The sequence below is a fragment of the Semicossyphus pulcher genome, unplaced genomic scaffold, assembly GCF_022749685.1.
Source record: "Semicossyphus pulcher isolate SPU_LCO1_2020_fin unplaced genomic scaffold, fSemPul1.0.p SCAF_10, whole genome shotgun sequence".
NCBI lineage: Eukaryota > Metazoa > Chordata > Actinopteri > Labriformes > Labridae > Semicossyphus > Semicossyphus pulcher.
The window spans coordinates 28,694,948-28,712,259 of NW_027211604.1; the positions used below are offsets into that span (position 1 = coordinate 28,694,948).

General features: G+C 43.5%; 2 protein-coding genes across 3 annotated transcripts in view; both read right to left on the reverse strand.

The window, feature by feature from the left end:
* Window positions 1-869: 869 nt before the first annotated feature.
* On the reverse strand, window positions 870-4,667 carry h3f3c (H3 histone, family 3C). The gene is made up of 4 exons (XM_069669659.1): window positions 4,579-4,667; window positions 3,183-3,326; window positions 2,352-2,505; window positions 870-2,257 (listed from the first exon to the last, which is right to left on the reverse strand). Exons 2-4 carry the CDS (start codon window positions 3,308-3,310, stop codon window positions 2,129-2,131), a joined length of 411 nt encoding a protein of 136 aa, XP_069525760.1. The 5' UTR covers window positions 3,311-3,326; window positions 4,579-4,667; the 3' UTR covers window positions 870-2,128.
* A 4,111-nt stretch (window positions 4,668-8,778) lies between these two features.
* The window catches only part of arhgap32b (Rho GTPase activating protein 32b), a 107,037-nt gene continuing 98,503 nt past the window's right edge, over window positions 8,779-17,312 (reverse strand). For both annotated transcript variants that reach the window (XM_069666396.1, XM_069666403.1), the window contains 4 exons: window positions 17,143-17,217; window positions 15,524-16,342; window positions 13,257-13,927; window positions 8,779-12,459 (listed from right to left, as the gene is read on the reverse strand). In XM_069666396.1, the coding sequence (XP_069522497.1) occupies window positions 10,201-12,459; window positions 13,257-13,927; window positions 15,524-16,342; window positions 17,143-17,217 (3,824 nt within the window). In that variant the 3' untranslated portion in view covers window positions 8,779-10,200. The remainder of the gene's footprint in view (window positions 12,460-13,256; window positions 13,928-15,523; window positions 16,343-17,142; window positions 17,218-17,312) is intronic.

Consider the following 17,312-nt stretch of genomic DNA (forward strand, 5'->3'; position numbering starts at 1 on the left):
CCTTTAAACTGGGTGGATGTCGTAGTGTACGAGTGGTGTCGCTTGTTATGGCAAAACCCAAAGCACTTTTGCCTACAAAGTGGCTTTTAGAATAAAAGTGCTAAATACATATAGTATCAAGAATAATTAAAGTAGGGCCCCAACACTTTGCCAAATTGGACATATTCTGCCCTAGTGTAAATTTACAAACTCAATTTAAGATATTTTAAGACTTTCAAGAACCTTGGGAACCCTGACTGTAGCATATCAGTGCCTTACAGGAACGCTGTGAACAAAATAAATCACGCCAGCACCTTTGAACACCTTTCTTCTTCTCAGATACATCTTGTGATGCACCTGGACACATTATTAGTGATGTTACCTTAAGTCAGTGGTTCCCAACCTGGGGTCCAGGCCCCCCTTAGGATAGCTACTTTAGGCAACGCTTGTGATCTATGGGCTGATTGGTGTTAATTTTGCCAATAAAGATTTGGAATGAATCACTTTATTGTTTTGGTTTACGTGTGCAAACACCGTCATTGGGTGTTTGGGGTCTTTAAACAACCATACACCCTCACCCAGGCGACCCAGCCAGGGTTGATCAGGCCCAGCTTGTATCCAGGTAGCGCCACCCCACACACGGCTCTCCTCTCCTGATCCACAGCCACCTTGAAGCAATTTCTGCTGCCTCTGTGGCCAACATAACGGCCCTTCGCCTACTGGCCTGTGATGCCAAGCATGTTGTAGGCCCTGCAGAGGGACTGGCCTGGGAACCCTCTGCAACCTATCTAGCAACTACCCGTTTCCCATTACCACTTTTCAAGGACCTCTGACTGTAGCATATCAGTGCCTTACAATAACACTGAATAAATAAAAAATCACACCAGCACTGTTTGTTTTAACACCTATTTATTACCACCATAATATGAGAAATTTGGAAAATACAAAGATCAGCTTATTTATACGTCTGAAAATTTCAAGGAATAAGAAAAATATAAAAGAAAACAAATATGAGGTTATATTGTGTATCACAAATTTTGAGAAAGGGACAGATTATGCTCAGATCTACAGAGAGTGCAAGAGACACACAGACCCTAAGACATGCAGAGTGAAACTTCCACTATAATATCGATTCATACTGTAGTGACAGTCTAAAGCCTACCTGTGGAGATAAAGAGAGACAGAAGCATAATGTGATGACTGATCTACAGTGAACAGTGAGTAGAGGAGCAGACGGTGAACCATCGCCTCCATGTGGCTGCCTTTAGAATTGAAGTTGCCTTTGAGAACAGAGAAGCCCTTCCTGATTTTCTATTGCAAATCAGATCACTGTAAAATAAAGACTGATCACCATGTTGACATTATTAATTGTTTTCTGTTAATTTGATGATTTTGGGAGTGGTAAAGAGAAGCATCTATGATTTATATGCGTAAAAAAAATAGAGACACCATATCCACAACAATAATCAATAATCTTAAGCAACCAAAAGATCCTTGTTTGTTGAGTACAAGCGGTTTGAGAGATCAGAGCTCACACGGCCACACAAACAGACCACCATCCCCTCCCTGAGCACATTACAGAGGTGAGGGAGGGGGGCTGAAAGGTGCAGCATGTAGCTGCAGAGAGAGGGGGGTTAAGAGGGTGTAGAGGGACGGACTGAGCGGGAGGGGAGGAGGAGGGTGTTAAGACGGGGGCTGAGGCCTCAGGACTAGTTTTAATAGCACCCTGCTGTGGAAGTTGCAGCTCCCCTTAAGCAGACTAGTCCCTCGTACTCGACCCTCTGCTTCAGCTCTGCTGGCCTCCAAACCTGGAAGAATCCAGGTGAGCTCTTTGAGGCAGCACCCAAACCCGGTGACGCATGTTTGAGTATGTGTGCACATGTGCCTCTGATCTGCCAAACCTTTTACATGCACGAAAAAGGTACCCTAAAACATTTGGTGAAGACAAAAAAACCTATGGAGACCAGACTTCAACATATTTCTATCTCTTCATAATCAGGGTTACTCTAAAGTCTACTGAGAAGCTGGGCAGGCTGGGGAGGAGGGGTGACAGGGACGGGTGGAGGTGGGTGGGTGGGGTAGAGTGAAGGAGTGAGAGGGGGGACGGGTAAAGAAAAACAGGACAGAGGTGAAGCATCATGGAGGCCGTCTAAGCGCGCTCTCCACGGATGCGGCGTGCCAGCTGGATGTCTTTGGGCATGATGGTGACACGCTTGGCATGGATGGCACACAGGTTGGTGTCCTCAAACAGACCCACCAGGTACGCCTCACTGGCTTCCTGCAGGGAGACGGAGGGACAGCATGCATTAGTAAGAGCAGATTTTGGAAGTAAAAGTGATTCACTTTTTGATACATTTAGTGTAGAGACAAACCTGCAGAGCTCCGATGGCTGCGCTCTGGAAACGCAGGTCGGTCTTGAAGTCCTGAGCGATCTCCCTCACCAGGCGCTGGAAGGGCAGCTTACGGATCAGCAGCTCAGTGGATTTCTGGTACCGACGGATCTCTCTCAGAGCCACGGTACCGGGCCTGAAACAAACACGCAAGCTCTAGCTCAATACATGACTTCAGTCATTTGATTTTAGCAGCTAAATTTAACCCTCAACCTACGTGGGATTGAGCTTCCAAAAAACAGATAATAAAGTGACAGTTTGGTTAGTCAATCTTAAACAATTTTTGTAATGCAAAGTGGTGAGTTCCCAATATTGATATAGGCTTTTGTGACAAAGCATAACTTAAATTCCTAACTCCTGTTGAAATAAATCAACTTGCAAGAATATGCAGGTGACATGAATTTGTGTATTTGCGTGACAGTGTTGTGCTAATTCGTTTCAATCGGCATCTTTGTGTTGACTTGTTTCACATTACACCTAAAAGTTGCTACTGTTTTGGTCTGAACTCACTTCAAGAATTGGTATGAAAAATATGAAACACGTTTTAATAGTGCCTAAGTGTGTGTATCCTCTTGCAAACAAGAGGTTTTAGTAAATAAAATCATGAAAAAATAATTAGATTTTACATCAAAGTGAGAAATAAAACGGTACAACAAAAACAAACAACAAAAACATCCATCTTTTACAAAATTCTCTAACTTTTCAGAGCCATCAGACAGCTTTCTGAATCACTTAAGATGATTTTAGATTATACTCAGTTTGATAAAGATGGTTTGTAAAAAAGGGTTGTTTGGATGGAAATCAAGGTGTTACCTGTAACGATGGGGCTTCTTCACACCACCAGTAGAGGGGGCGCTCTTGCGAGCAGCCTTGGTGGCGAGCTGCTTACGAGGAGCCTTTCCTCCAGTGGACTTACGAGCAGTCTGCTTGGTACGAGCCATTACGACGAAGTGTCACCTGAAAGGATTATAACCGATATATCAGCATGCAGTGTTCATTCAAAAATTCATGATACCCTTTTATATGTAGCATGGAGTCTGGTGGTTTTGAGGAGAGCTATGACGGCTGTTTCTGGAATTATCTTAACAAAAACATCTGTCACTTAGCGATCCTTTATGAACTGTTGTCAAATTTTCAATGACAGTTCCATGTGTCAATGTTTTGGTGTTATCATAGGTACCTGAAGAAATGTTCCCTATAAGCTAACAGCGTGTTGACCAATAACTTGGTGCGATATGTTTAGCCTGAATTTGATTTCTTTTGAAGATTGGAGCCCTGAAACTGACAAAAAGTTGTAAAAAAAATTATCAGAAAAGTGGAAAACATAGCTAAATACACAAATTGAAATACGTTAGGTTAAATAATTATGATTATATCAACACCTCATATACTGTTAGTGATTATTGTATTAAATTCAAGGTTTGGAGAATTTTATTTGCTGTTTATTACAGTCATTTGCTTCTAAATCTACACTAATATCTGCACATTCTATTTTCAACCTTTGCTTTACTCAACACAACACTTTTGTTTTCCCTCGTCTAGTTCAAAGTCTGTGATGTTCATTCGTATTTGGCCGCCTGAGACAACTTTTCCTCTGGTTTGGCTGCTGCCCAGACACCCCGAGCCGGGCCAATCAGGACACTGTGTCCTCCCGACCCCACCAATCACAAAGATTAACAGGTCATCATCCTGAAATAGACCAATCAGCCGTGTCTGTGTCGAACTTTACGACCAATGGCGTTTAATTCTGCAGGGTTTAGGGCGGGACAAGCAGCCGTAGCCACGCCCCCTACCGCAAGATTATGGCCGCAGACCTAAATGAATACACCAATATACAAGCAATGAGCGGGACGTAAACTTTGACATTTATCCTCAAAAACAAACCACGTGAACGCACAAGACTATCAACAAAACGTAGGAGACAAGTGTAGCTATCAAATTAGCGTCAAAGCGTATGTAAGGGTGATGTTTAAAAGCGTTAACAGAGAGGTAGAAATCGCCTATGAAAGTGGAGCAGATATTTCGGCAGTGGAAGTACTGAGCCGTTTTTCTCTCTCCCTGGGCATCGCGGCAGCTGCTTTTTCTCCTCTCTACAGCGTCGAAATAACACGATATTTCAGCACAAAAACAACTTTATCTGCCTCATTTTCATCACTAAACAGTTAATAGTATTATTTGTGTTAAAAAATATGAGGAAATTTTCACTTACCGTGGGTGAAGTTAACGCTTTTTCTTCGCACGGATACAAGTGTGTTGTGGTTGTCTGGCAGTGTCAGATATTTACTATCTCTCACACAATGGAAGCAGAGAGCTGGGGCAAAATGGCGGCGGTGTCAATCATCTGTCTCCCATAATGCATCTGCCAACGTTTGTAAACATTGTAACTTTATTTCCTCAACAGTAACTTTTTGTCCCAAACGTTGGTGGTTTTGACTACGATGCAATACAATCGTCATAATAAAAAGGTTATATTATGTACCGTAGTTATTTTATGTAATTTTATATTTTGTTTTTTTTACCTAACCATTTATAAGAAATACAAATAAAGAAAAAGAAGGAAATAAACTTTAATATTAAGACAGCAGGCACGAGATACGAGCATAGCTCTAGGGAAAATAAAACAATCGGGTGTAAGACAAAAAATATATCAATCAAAACCCAAATAGCCTACATTACAACGACGATACAACAATTAAACAGTGGTGAAAAGTATCCATTTTAAGGCACTTACTTTTCTTGAGCAATTCCGTGTTATGCTACTTTATACCACAGGACAGCAGAAAATTAGAGTTAAGAAATCTGTTTCATCTTTAAAAAACAAACTCTTCCAAAAACACATCTCTTTTATTTGAAGGTTTTTTTGTATTTTCTCTATCTCCTGAATTAACCTTTACCTTGTTTTTATGATATTGTAGCCCAATATCATAAATATTGTTTTGCTCTGTTCTTAATTTGTATCTAAATTTGGATGTTTAAATTTTATCTGCCTACCTTAGGCTATATATAAACACATAATCTCTATACTTATAAGGTACTTTAAACAGAGTTCCTTATGAATAAAGTAAATGTTACTTTTATTATTAAACATCTACTTCACTAAATTTCAGAGGTAAATATTGCACTTTACCTTTGAAGTTTTATTTTTGATAGTTGACTGGCCGTTACATGCCTCACTTTTCTCTGTTCAATGAATTAATGAAATAGATGACTTAAAACATAACTGAAACGAAACTAAAATATATTTAATCCATTACAAGAGGTTACAAAAATGTGTGACTTTGAAATATCCCAGTTTGTTTGAAGTAGTGTTCAGTGTCTGTTGTCATGCAGCTATCACATAATTTAGAGACATTGATACAAGATATAACAAATAATTATGGTAGAAAACTTTTAACAAATGAAACCTATAAGAGTGAGATGAAAACCTTTATAAACATCATTAGCAGAGTTGTATATGTGTATCACTCAGTGCTACAGGTTGTGACATTTATTAAGTTTCTCTGTTATCACATTATAGATCATGATGTGAAAAGGAAAAGAACCATATTTAGTTGCAACAATTTGGATGACAAATCCATAGTCAAAGGTTATGTTCTTATCACTTGATATTGTCATATAATCAGACCATGACCTGAGCAGTTAGAGATCAGGTGTGATCAGACTGTAAAAGAAGTGCATGTTGTCAATGTTACATACATACATATTATGACCGTCGCCATCTTGTTTTATTGGAACTTGAAGTGACCATATTTGGATGATTGGTGGGAATCACATTTCTAAGCCTCTATTAAGCTGCATGTGGTTGCTGCTAGCCAATCACACATAGCCACTGTATATCACCCTGCTTTATCGTCTATGTTGCTCTAAATGGGACCAAAATAAACATCAGGCTGTATTGAAAAAGACATAAAACAATAAACTGAGACCATAAACTAATTACAAAGAAGGTCACTGAGAAGTAGGGTCATAGTTTAGTTTGAAAAGCCTTATGAGATATTTTATGACACCTAGTCAGAATTCCCACTATGATGGGAAGTAACCCCCAGTTTGCTGGAGAAACTGGAAATTTAAATGCCCATCATTACCATGTTTTCTGGGACTGCCTTGTCATTAGAGACTTTTGGAGATAAATAAATCATGCGCTACACGATATTTTTCGGACGTCAAGTGCCCCTGGAGAGTAAGATCTTATTCTTCAAGAATGGTCAAAAAGAGACAAACATTTATTGAATATATTGTTGGTCCCTGGTAAAAGGCGCTCACAAAGAAATGGTTATCACTAGAGAGCCCAACTTTAAGATTGTGGATGGACATTACAATGGACATTTAAGATGACAGCATATGTTAACTATAAACTGGAACTTTTTGTATCATGCTGGGAAAATTGGATTAACTATATAACTGTAATTTTTGCAAATGTATATGTGGTAAAGAGCAGATCCCTCCCTATTTGTTCTGTTCGTCACATATTTAAAATGGGACATTTCAGATAAACACAAATAGATTGTGTTTACAAATGCTCGAACTAATACAGTCGTTTGCCACTAAAAAGAATGCATGTTGAAGGCATTTCTGCATGAGCTTCATTTCATACATGTATCACATATAGCGTCTAAACCAATTCATTTAGTTTTGAAATCTGCTTAAGTTTAGACGTTAGATTTCCCAGGAGACAATAACTTGAACTTTTAGATCTGGACCAATCCACGATTATTTTTGTGGGTGCGATTAAACCTTTTTTTGTGTGTATTTGCTAATATACTTTATTTGTCAGATGTTTTTTTCTCCTTGAAAAAATTGGACATAAATTACTTTATCGATTAAAGTGAAAGTCTTAAACAGTGAACATCAGAGCACCTTCTAATCTTTGGGTTATCATAGGCATGAAGTTAAACAGCTTTTCCATTTCTTAACACCTTTACCTCATTAAGATGTCAATCTAACAGGCGACCCACAGATGTCATGACACATGATGCCTTAAAATAGAATTCCACCAAAATGTATTTAGATGAACTAAGTTGATAATTTATTTATCCATACAGATAATCTTTTTCACCGGTGTTTAATGCGTCTGTTGGGTTTAATGCTTCAAAAGGAGGTAGAGCCAGTTCTCATCACCATACAGGTAAAAATTAAACAGGTACATTGGAGGATCTGATGAACCTGCTTTTTGAAGAGAAGGGGACCAAGCACCAAACCCTGGGGGACACCATAGTTGACAGGGGTTATGTTAGATGTTGAATAGTTTGCAAAATTATTTAGTGAGAGCTGTACCAGAAATGCTAACAAAATCTTTACGATGGAGAGGAGGAACGGTGTGGTTGATGGTGTCAAATGTAACGATGAGGGAGAGAGAAATTGGTATGATATGGGAGTCAGAGCTGAGAACACTCAGAGGGTTCATTTGTGTTAGCGTCATGTTATTGAAGTAGGCCATCAGGGCCGAGGATCTTTAAAGGTATCCCAGGGAAAACATTTGGTAAAGGTGATTTGTTAAAGCTGACGAGGCAACTTTGGAGAAACGCAGCGAGAGGAGCATGACTTTTAAATGATAAAATGTAAATTTGTCAAAGCCCCTACTTGCAGTGTAGGGCGAGTCAATGCAAGAGTATCGAGGAGGGGAGAGCAGCACTTCAAAGCTAATAGCATCTAACTACCCTGCCATTTTTGTGCTAGTAGCTTGCTAGCTTTAGCTTTTGGAAGACTGAGCACAGGCAAAGTGCGCACAGGTAGACAGGTAGCGAAGCAAAGACCTGCACCAGCCTCAGATACTCACCTAGCTTTACATATTGTAAACCCTAGCATTGTTTCATAGATAGTTTCAAATCAAAAAAGTCAAATGTAGAGTTAGTTTAGCACTATTTGAAGGACACGTGTGCCTGCATGTGAGCAGTAGAGACAAACATGAAGGGGACACGTTCAGAAAAAAAGCTCTGTTTAGTATGTGTGTCTGTACATTGAGAGTAAAGAAAACCCAAAGTCTAATTCCTTGTATGTGCCCACATACTTGGCCAATAAAGCTGATTCTGATTTTAATACCAAGGATTTGTCACGGCCCCCCTTTAGGCGTCTCCTACAGCGGACAAGGAAGTGTCTATTGAGGGTCAGTTTCAATGTACCTTTTAAAGTCTGTTTTCTTCCTTTCTAACACTTGCTTAACATGAAACACTTTGTGTTCTGAACGTCGCATGTTGGCAGGGATGAGTCCAAAGTGGCTCAGAATTACCTGGGTTATATATAAAGTATTATTGCATTATTTTCTTGTAGGTACAAGTAAGAACAGTGAAAGAGAACAGAACAGTCATGCGCTGCAGCTCTGCCCCAGTTATTTTCTTTCTCAAACAATTATCAGACTAAGCTGAGCTGGGGTGTTTTAGTAACACAATTAAAAGACATGGATTGTAGCTATTCCTGAACAGTTTTATTTATTTCATATCTAACTTTAGATACCTCTAGTTTGAGACAAGAGTGTTTTCACATTCAAGTACACGGTGCCTTACTTCATCGCCCCGTCTGAAGAGGAAGAGGCTGTAGATAAGGCAAGAGGAGCGGAACCTGCGAGCGATATAGGAGTCAAACAGTTACAGAGTACAACCTGGATTCAGACAGAAACATTTGTAATCCATACATTATGCTGATCCAAAAGGGTAGTAGAATACCAGATAGATGTACTACACATTGTTTCCAGCCTGAAAACAAATGGACCCAGATATCTTAAAAAAAAAACACTTCCCTCCCTCAAAGCTTTCAGAACAAGTGAGAAGATAAAAACAAAATAACTGCAGTATGTCTCCTGTTACACCTGAACTGTCAATCATCAAAGGTGATTTGAAATCTGGATGTTTGTGCATCATGACAATGACAGTAAAAAAAAGATGGTCTGTAGGAACAAAATTTAAGGCTCATCATCAAAGCAGCTTCAAATGTTCTCCACCACGGTGTTTGAGAGGAAAATGTTTTCAGCTTTATTCAGTCCGTCCAGTTCATGAATGTACCGAGATGAAAAAATTAAATAAAAACAACCTCATCTGAGAAGGTACAACAGGCATTCATCCATCGTCCCCTCTTTATCCCTTAATGTGCAACAACTGTGCCGAGTCATTTGGTCCCACACAAACAAGTACCAAAACATCCCCTTAAATTCATTGAAATGTGTTTATAGCAAAGTTACATAAAAATGGCACAGTCACAGAGAAAATCAGACAAAAACTAAATCAACAGAATAAACTCGTCTCAGCTCCGGATCAAACCTCACCCAGTCAGATTCTTGCAGACAAACATGGACGCTCGTACCGCTTCTTGTGCACATACAGAGAGGGCTCGATGACCGTCACATGTCCTCCGTCTATAACTTGTGCTGTAACATCCAGAAAGAACGCAATGGATGGTGAAGTACACAGAACTGTTCTGTAAGAGATAGAGAGTGCATGCATTTCTAAAATGCAAACCTTAATCCCAGCTCGTACCCAGCGCCGCACCTAAAAAACAAAAAACAACTAAAAATCCCTTTTGTCTAGTGATTCTATTCATATATATATATTTAGTATATATATTTTACATTTCCTGTTAAATGTACCTTACATCTTCATATCATATACATTTATGACTGGCTACTGTCTCAATCAATCACAACAATATGACGTCTTGGACAATAATTTCAGGTACATTCAGGACTTCCTGTAAAAAGTCAATTTTCTTTACAATTCATTAAAAATACAGAGGAGCAAAAATATTGGTGCTGCGACAGTCCGCTGTCCTGCAGAGGCTGCTGACCGAAGCTCATCAGAGTCTTTTTCTACACAGCTAAACATCATCTCACACGTTAGATGCTTCATTCAGTCCGTATCTCTGTCTCTGGCCGGGGCAGGGCCAGGTCAGTCTGGATGTAGGCTCCCTGGCCCAGCGCGGTGGAGTACGCTCTGTTGTTGTGGCTCACTGTGAACCCGGGGACCGGATACGAGCCGGAGGCTCCTCGTTTGTGAACCGGGGCCTGAGGCTGAGGTACTGGGTGGTAATCGTCCAGGTTATCGTAGTGGGACTGAACCGTTTTGCTGCCGTGTTTCTGATATGAGTAGTCTCTGTCCGGCTCAGGTTTGCTCTGGTTGTAGTGCTGCGTCTCTCTGACGCTATGCGAGCGCTCAGGTTTGGAGCGGGGGGGTTGCTCTCTCGGGGCCGACGGCTGCTCCTCTGTACTGTGGTATCCGCTCTTCCCTTTGTGGTCAGAATCAGGACACTCGTAGCGCGGTGTGTAATTCCTCTTGTTGGGATACTCTTGCTGCTGCCAGTGTTTGGACCTGCTGCTGTCTGCGCCCTGCTTGTCGTCTGCAGGCTTGGCCTCGTATCGGCTGCTCTCCTGCTGGTGGGAGAGACCGTGGCTCAGAGTGGCTGGAAGGGAGTGGGAGGATTGGCATTTCTTGGAAGTGCTTTGCTTGGGGAGCCCGTCTGACTTGTCTCCCTGGACGTGTTTGTCTGTCTCCATGTAGAGGAGGACGTCAGGGTCTGACGGCATGTGTCTGGGCAGGTAGCGCCCGTCTTTGCTCTCGGCTGCAGCGAGCACAGCTTTCCCCGGGTCAGATTTACTGCGCAAGTGCAGCGTTTCATAGCCTGATATATCTGCTGGAGCAAAGAGGCCCACATTGTCGTACTGAGAGAGGACGGGGCCTTTGACTTTCTGTCTGGCCCGGCTCTCTCTGCGGATTGAGTGCATGCGGAGCCTCTCCGTCTCCTCTGGATCCCATGAGAGGTAAGCAGGAGCCTCCTTGCTCCCATGACCGGGGGGCATGTCCCTGCTCACGAAGCTGTGCTCCTTCCCAGGGGGCAGAACATGGCGAGCGAGGTAGTGGTACCCAGTCGCCTTTCCGCCCGGTCGGCCTGCAACAGCTCCTGGATCTCTACCGCTGTAGGAGTGGAAGTGGCGGACTCGAATGGTGCCGTAAGGGTCAATGTCATAGTAAGGTGACTCCATAGGGCTTGAACCGGAGTACGGACTGTAGCGGTACTGAACCCGTCCGTTCTCAAAGTAAGGCTGGAGCTGGGTGACGTGGTAGTCGGCCTGTGAGGACTGCTGCTGCTGCTGCTGCTGCTGCTGCTGCGTGGGCTGCTGGTAGGCTTTGCATGGATACACAGGCCGGTGGTAAAAGAAGATGTCATCGTCTGGAGGAACCTCAGTCCTCTGGATGGGCACTGTGCGGATGGTGGAGGGAACGTGGAGCGAGTGCACTCTGCGGATGGTGGGGTAGCCTTGTGTTCTGTCGTGGCTGTACCCCGGGTGCCCGGGGCCAGGGGAGACGTACACACTGCGGGGGTTTCCTCTGGACTTGATTGAGTGGTGGTAGGACCGAGGGCCTAAAGTGCTGTACCTGTTGTCTATCCGGGCGCTGTAAGGGATCTGAGGCTCAGATTTAGACACGAAGGAGAGGTGTGGGGGGACGCTGTCGGGCCGGTAGTGGTGCGGCATGGACTGAGGGCCCAAAGGAACAGGCCTCTGGTGGTAGTACGCAGCTACTGGAGGTTCAATTAAGACGGGTTCTGCTTTAGCGTGGTACAGATAGGCCGGCTGGTGAGTGGAAGATTTACGAGGAGACAGAGGATGATGAGGCAGAGCTTCCTCATGATGTCCGGGAGCAGGACCCTCAGCCAGGACGTGGTACGAGGCTTCACTTTGGCTCAGTGCTGCTGTGGCCAGTTTGCTCTCGATGGTGCGGACAGGAGGGGCTGGAGGTCCGTACACGTCGTGGTACTTTGCAGGTTCTGTGCAGGGCTGAACCGGCTTTATGGCCTCCCAGGGCTTCTCCACAGGCTCGGCAGAGGTGGGGGCCACTCTGGCACTGGCCTTAGAGGGGGGCTGAGGGTGGGGCTGCGGTTGAACCTGTGTCTGAGACTGTGTGTGAGGCTGTAATGGGGGATGAGGCTGTGGTTGAGGCTGAGGTTGAGGATGTGTTTGATGATGAGGCTGAATCTGAGCTTGGCTCTGCTGTTGAGTTTGTGTTTGATGCTGGGGCAGAGAGACCGTCTGCCTTTTGGGCTTCTTAGGAGGCAGTTCTGATGGTTTGGGAAGGATTGGAGGAGGTGCTGTTTCCTCTGGTTTGACCTGAGACAAAACACAAATAAAGACCCTTATTAACAGGAAAGGAGGAAAGGTGGTAAAAAAAAGTCTGAAAACTCAAAGTTCCCATGAAACTGCTAGCAGAGTTTGTGCTTTTAAATTTCATGTGTTTCCTTGAAAAACCGTAAGTTACGATGCAACTTCTCTGAAATATTGATAGCTGTTGATTGTAGCATTTAGGGCTGGGCGATACGGACAAAATCCTACATCACAATATAGAAAAATTGCTGTAAAGCAGTTCAGCCGCTGTTTTTGCGACATCATAATAGAAACGATTTAGAAAAACACATACGATAGACATCTTTATATCGTTTCGACGATAAATATTGTCATATTGTGTAGCCCTAGTAGCATTAGCACTGAATGTGAGAACATTCCCACACAAACACAGTGACAACCCAAAACTGCTGGCTAGCCTGTGGGTCCACAGTCTCTTAGGGGACGGAATAAACATTTGAGAAAGCAACACAAAATACGTAAATGCTCGAGCACAGCGGGAGTCACTGACATTTGTTAATGTTTTCCAAGGAATGACCAACTCTAAAATATTATGAGAAATACATAGAAATATAAATTACAATCAAATTTGATCTAATATCTTAAACAACAATTTTGTATTCCTGGGAACTTTACCAGTCTAAATGCTATGCTAAGCTAACATCTACTGAAGGACAGAGATGAGAATATTGATAATGTATCAACTTAGTTCATGCTTACAGCAGCTCAATATCCCAATACAATGACTGTTTAACAAGTATCATATGAAATGTTGTGACCTTTACCTCATGGACAGGCTGTGGCGAGACTCCAGTGTCTTTGCAGCTGCCACTGGGAGTTGTGGCTGGAGTCATGCTGGAGGAGCTGGTGTGGACTGGGAGCTGTGCTGGGACAGGCTGCTTCCTCTCCGGACTCTTCCTGGTTGGAGACGTCACGCTGGTTGAAGTGGGGAGCGGGGCACACTTGTAAAGAGGAGTGTCTGGTGGGCTGGAGTCTGTTTTAGCCTGTGGAGCAGGTGGAGCTGTGGAGGGCTTGGCACTGTCTGGTGGTTTGGTTATTGTGCTGGTTATCTCCAGTGGCTGAGGCTTGATTGAAGGACTGGAAGCAGAGGGATATGATGAGGTTGTGTTGACAGTCAGAGCAGTGCTGTTTGGAGGCAGAGCACTGCCTCTCTCTGCTCCCTCCTCTAAGGAAGTCGGGACATGTCGGACTGGAGGATGTGTGAAGTCCAAGAAGTCAGACTCCTCCCGTGACTGCAGAGGAGACACCGGCGTGGAGGGCTCAGAGGACCGGGACTGAGACTGAACGGAGACCTGCTGGGCAGACTCAGCGAGGGCCAGGGCCAACATGCGGGCAGCGTTTTTAGGAGGGGGAGGAGGAGGAGGGGCAGTAGAGGGGGCTGTAGAGTTCAGGTAACGAGGGGTGAGGTCCTTTGAAGAGTCTGGAGCTACGACTCCTAACAAGGACACAAAAACACAAGGGATCTAAAGTTTAAGAACGAATAAGTTAGAGAGCAGCAGGTGAAGAAGAGAAATGAGAGCAGGCAGGATGTTGTTAAGGTGCTTTAAGAGGAGGAAAGAGGGGAAAAGTTAAGGGGGGCATTAAAGCTGGGTCCAATTTTTACATGGTTGAAGTCTAGGTCGCTCTGAATTACTTCAGTAGACTGCTTTAGGCAGCAGTAACAAGACAGACTGTAATGGCTGCAACGCAATCTTTCAGTGAACATGCACCTGATCAAAGTACGTCCACTAAAAGTTCTTGTTTTAGCCACTGACAGTCTGACTTTTTCTAGGTACAGAAACAGACCTTTTTACACTAGCAGCTCTCACATCGCTCGCTTCAAAGCCACCAGACTCCACTGACAAAAAAAAACAGTTTTACCTCAGTTGCTGGTCTACCACTGCATTGATCAGTTAGTTCGTTTTGTTTGTTGTGTTACTCTGGTGTTTAAAAGGATTAGTTTGGATCCAACACAACACAGTCAACACATCAGTGGAGGCACAGATAGACCAGCAACTCCTGTGATCTGCACAGTGAAATGGAGTCTGGTGGCTGTGAAAACTGCAATGTAGCAGCTGTCCATCTCTGTGGGAAAATGTTTGTGTAATGTTGTCTGACAATCAGGAAAACAGAAAAAGAAATCCCTTTCAATGGATCACTGATACTGTACACTTGCAGCCATCACAGGACTCCAAAATATGTTAAAAATATATAGCGGGAGATCAGTCATTTCTATTAGCAATGTCCTGATCAGATTTTTTAATATTGAGTATCTGTCTTAACCGAGTCCTGATCTGATACTTGTTTTTGCCTAGATAATAGAGCTGCACGCCGGGTTTTTTTTGTTTACCAAAATAACTAAAGTAAACAAACTAACAAAAAGATGTCTTCAGTTTATTCCATTTTTAGGATTGTTGTAAAACTTGCATACAAAATCTAAATTCTGCTCAGAATGGTGTAACTCTCCGGTCACTGAAAACAGCAAATACATCACGAAATATTTAAAACAGTCACAGAAATAAATTCACTTAGTGCTGTATTATAACAGAGCAGCTTGAGTAGAATAGCAGCCTTTCCTTTGTTGCTTTAGCGAATGCATTGTATTGTATTGCATGATTAGTTTTTAGATGTCGTATCAAAATGTTAGTATTGAACGCAGCTCTACTGCTACCGCCTCATGAAACGATCGTATTGCATATATTCCATGTGGCTGTTGGACTGTTTTCGCTTTCTAGTTTAAAATATCTCCACACTGCTGACATGTTAGCCACGGGGTTGCTAATGCTAAGTTACTCACACGTTTGCATTCTGTCGCAAAATTGTGCTCAGTTAACGACAGCTGACGTAAATGATCGGGGTAAAATGATCGGCTCAAATTGATCCTAGATCAGTTAAAAATGCCCAGATCGGCTCTGATCCGACAGGGATCGGGACGTCCCTAATTTTTATAATAAAAAAACATTTTTAATGGCTAATTTCTTTTTATCTACACAGTTAAGTCCATAAAGTAACAAGTCAGAAACATGCTTAAAAAGGTCATTCTCTCTCTTACCCTGGTGCTCTTGGCTGCTGGCAGCTGGCACCTGCTGCACGCTGTCGTCTCCTTTCAGCTCTTGACTGTCCGCACTGTCAAAGGCTGCCAGCTTAGAGTGCAGCTCCATTTGGAAAGCTTCACTCAGCGAAGGCTCGGCCGCCCTCAGCAGCACGCTGCCCATCAGGGGAGGAGAGTCCTTGGCTGCTGAAGGAGGAGATAACGGCTGAGGAGAGACAGTGTGTCCAGCCGTAGTCTTGTCAGGCTTCTCTGCAGAGAAAAGGTCCGAGGTGACGAACGGTGTCAGACTGGAGGCCTTTGCACATTTGATCGGTGACACCGCCTGTGTGGGTTTATCAGTGTAAGAGTAAGAAGTGGTCAGTTTCTTGTTCTCTATCTTCTCTCCGTGGCTGAAGTCTGCTGACAACATGGGGGAGGTCAAACTGCCCAGGAACGAGGCGTGGAGGAGGTCAGAGCCGTTGGTCTTGCTGCCAGGACTCCTCTTTAACGTGGAGCCCTCGGCCCCGGCTGGCGAGTCATCCAGGGGAAAGGCGTACGAGGTGTCAGGGAGGCTGCACTGGAAAGACATGGGGTCAAAGTCCAAGGAGGCCATGCCGATGTCCGGCGGGCTGAGGTCCACATCTTCACCTGCTGAGCGTGGAGGTGAGATGAGGGCAGGCACACAGATGGGCCCGTCGTCTCCTTCGCTGTCCTCCGTGGCGTCCAGGTTGTCGTAGGAGTTGCAGTGCTGCCGGCTGTCCAGCAGGTCGCCGTTAAAGGAGGCTGACAGGGCGTCACTGCTGGAGCGCGGCCGCCGAGGACGGTACACCTTGGACTCTCCTGAGGAGGAAGAGATTATAATCAGTAAAACAATCTGTTTGATGACAGGGCACACTGGGGCTCGGTGATACGGGATTGTGATTAAATTGATGTGGATAACGATGATAAACTAAGGACATTTTTACTGGATCTGGACAGATCTACAAGCCTGTCGCTCAGATGAAAGAAAGAACAGTTTTTAGTTTGCACAGCAGACATAAAAACATTTCCAAAGAGTCTTCTTTCTTATTGTTTGTAGCCACATCATTGTCACATTTCTGCCGTCTTTTTAACATTATTTAACCAGATGAAGAATTTGAGCCATTTGGCATTATCATTTTAGCTAAGCTTGCTGCTGAAGACTGTCAGGGAAACACCCATTTTTAAGGTTAAACATCTTCGTGTTTTTACTGGTTTTAGTCACCGAGGATCAGTGGTAAATTCAGCTCCCAGAACAAAACATCCATCCATCCACTTACTTTATTACATACTTTATTAGTCCCCGAGGGGAAATTCATTTTTTTTTTACAATCATGCTACACACACAGAGGCCCAAAATACACACATACACAAACAGTCTATGGACATGCACTAATGGAGAGATGTCAGAGTGAGGGGGCTGCACATGGACATGCGCCCCGAGCTGTGGGGGATTCGGTGCCTTGCTCAAGGACACCACGACAGTGCCCAGGAAAGGAACTGCCAGCTCTCCAGCTACCAGCCCCCGACTGAGCTACTGTCTACCCCACTACTCTTCTTCTTTACCAAATAAATAAATAAATAACCTCAACCCTGGAAGTGAAGAGAAAGACAAAAATTACCTTCCACGTTGTGCAGTGAACTCAGAGACTCTTCACTTTTGGCTGATCTTAATGTTGCCGTGTCTCCTCTTCCTCCTGATGAGAAACATTTACAGGGATCAGGATTCAGCTTTGTTTACAGTAAATTAACTCTTCTTAAATTTAAGTTTAAAAGTTGAGGAGTGTCTCAC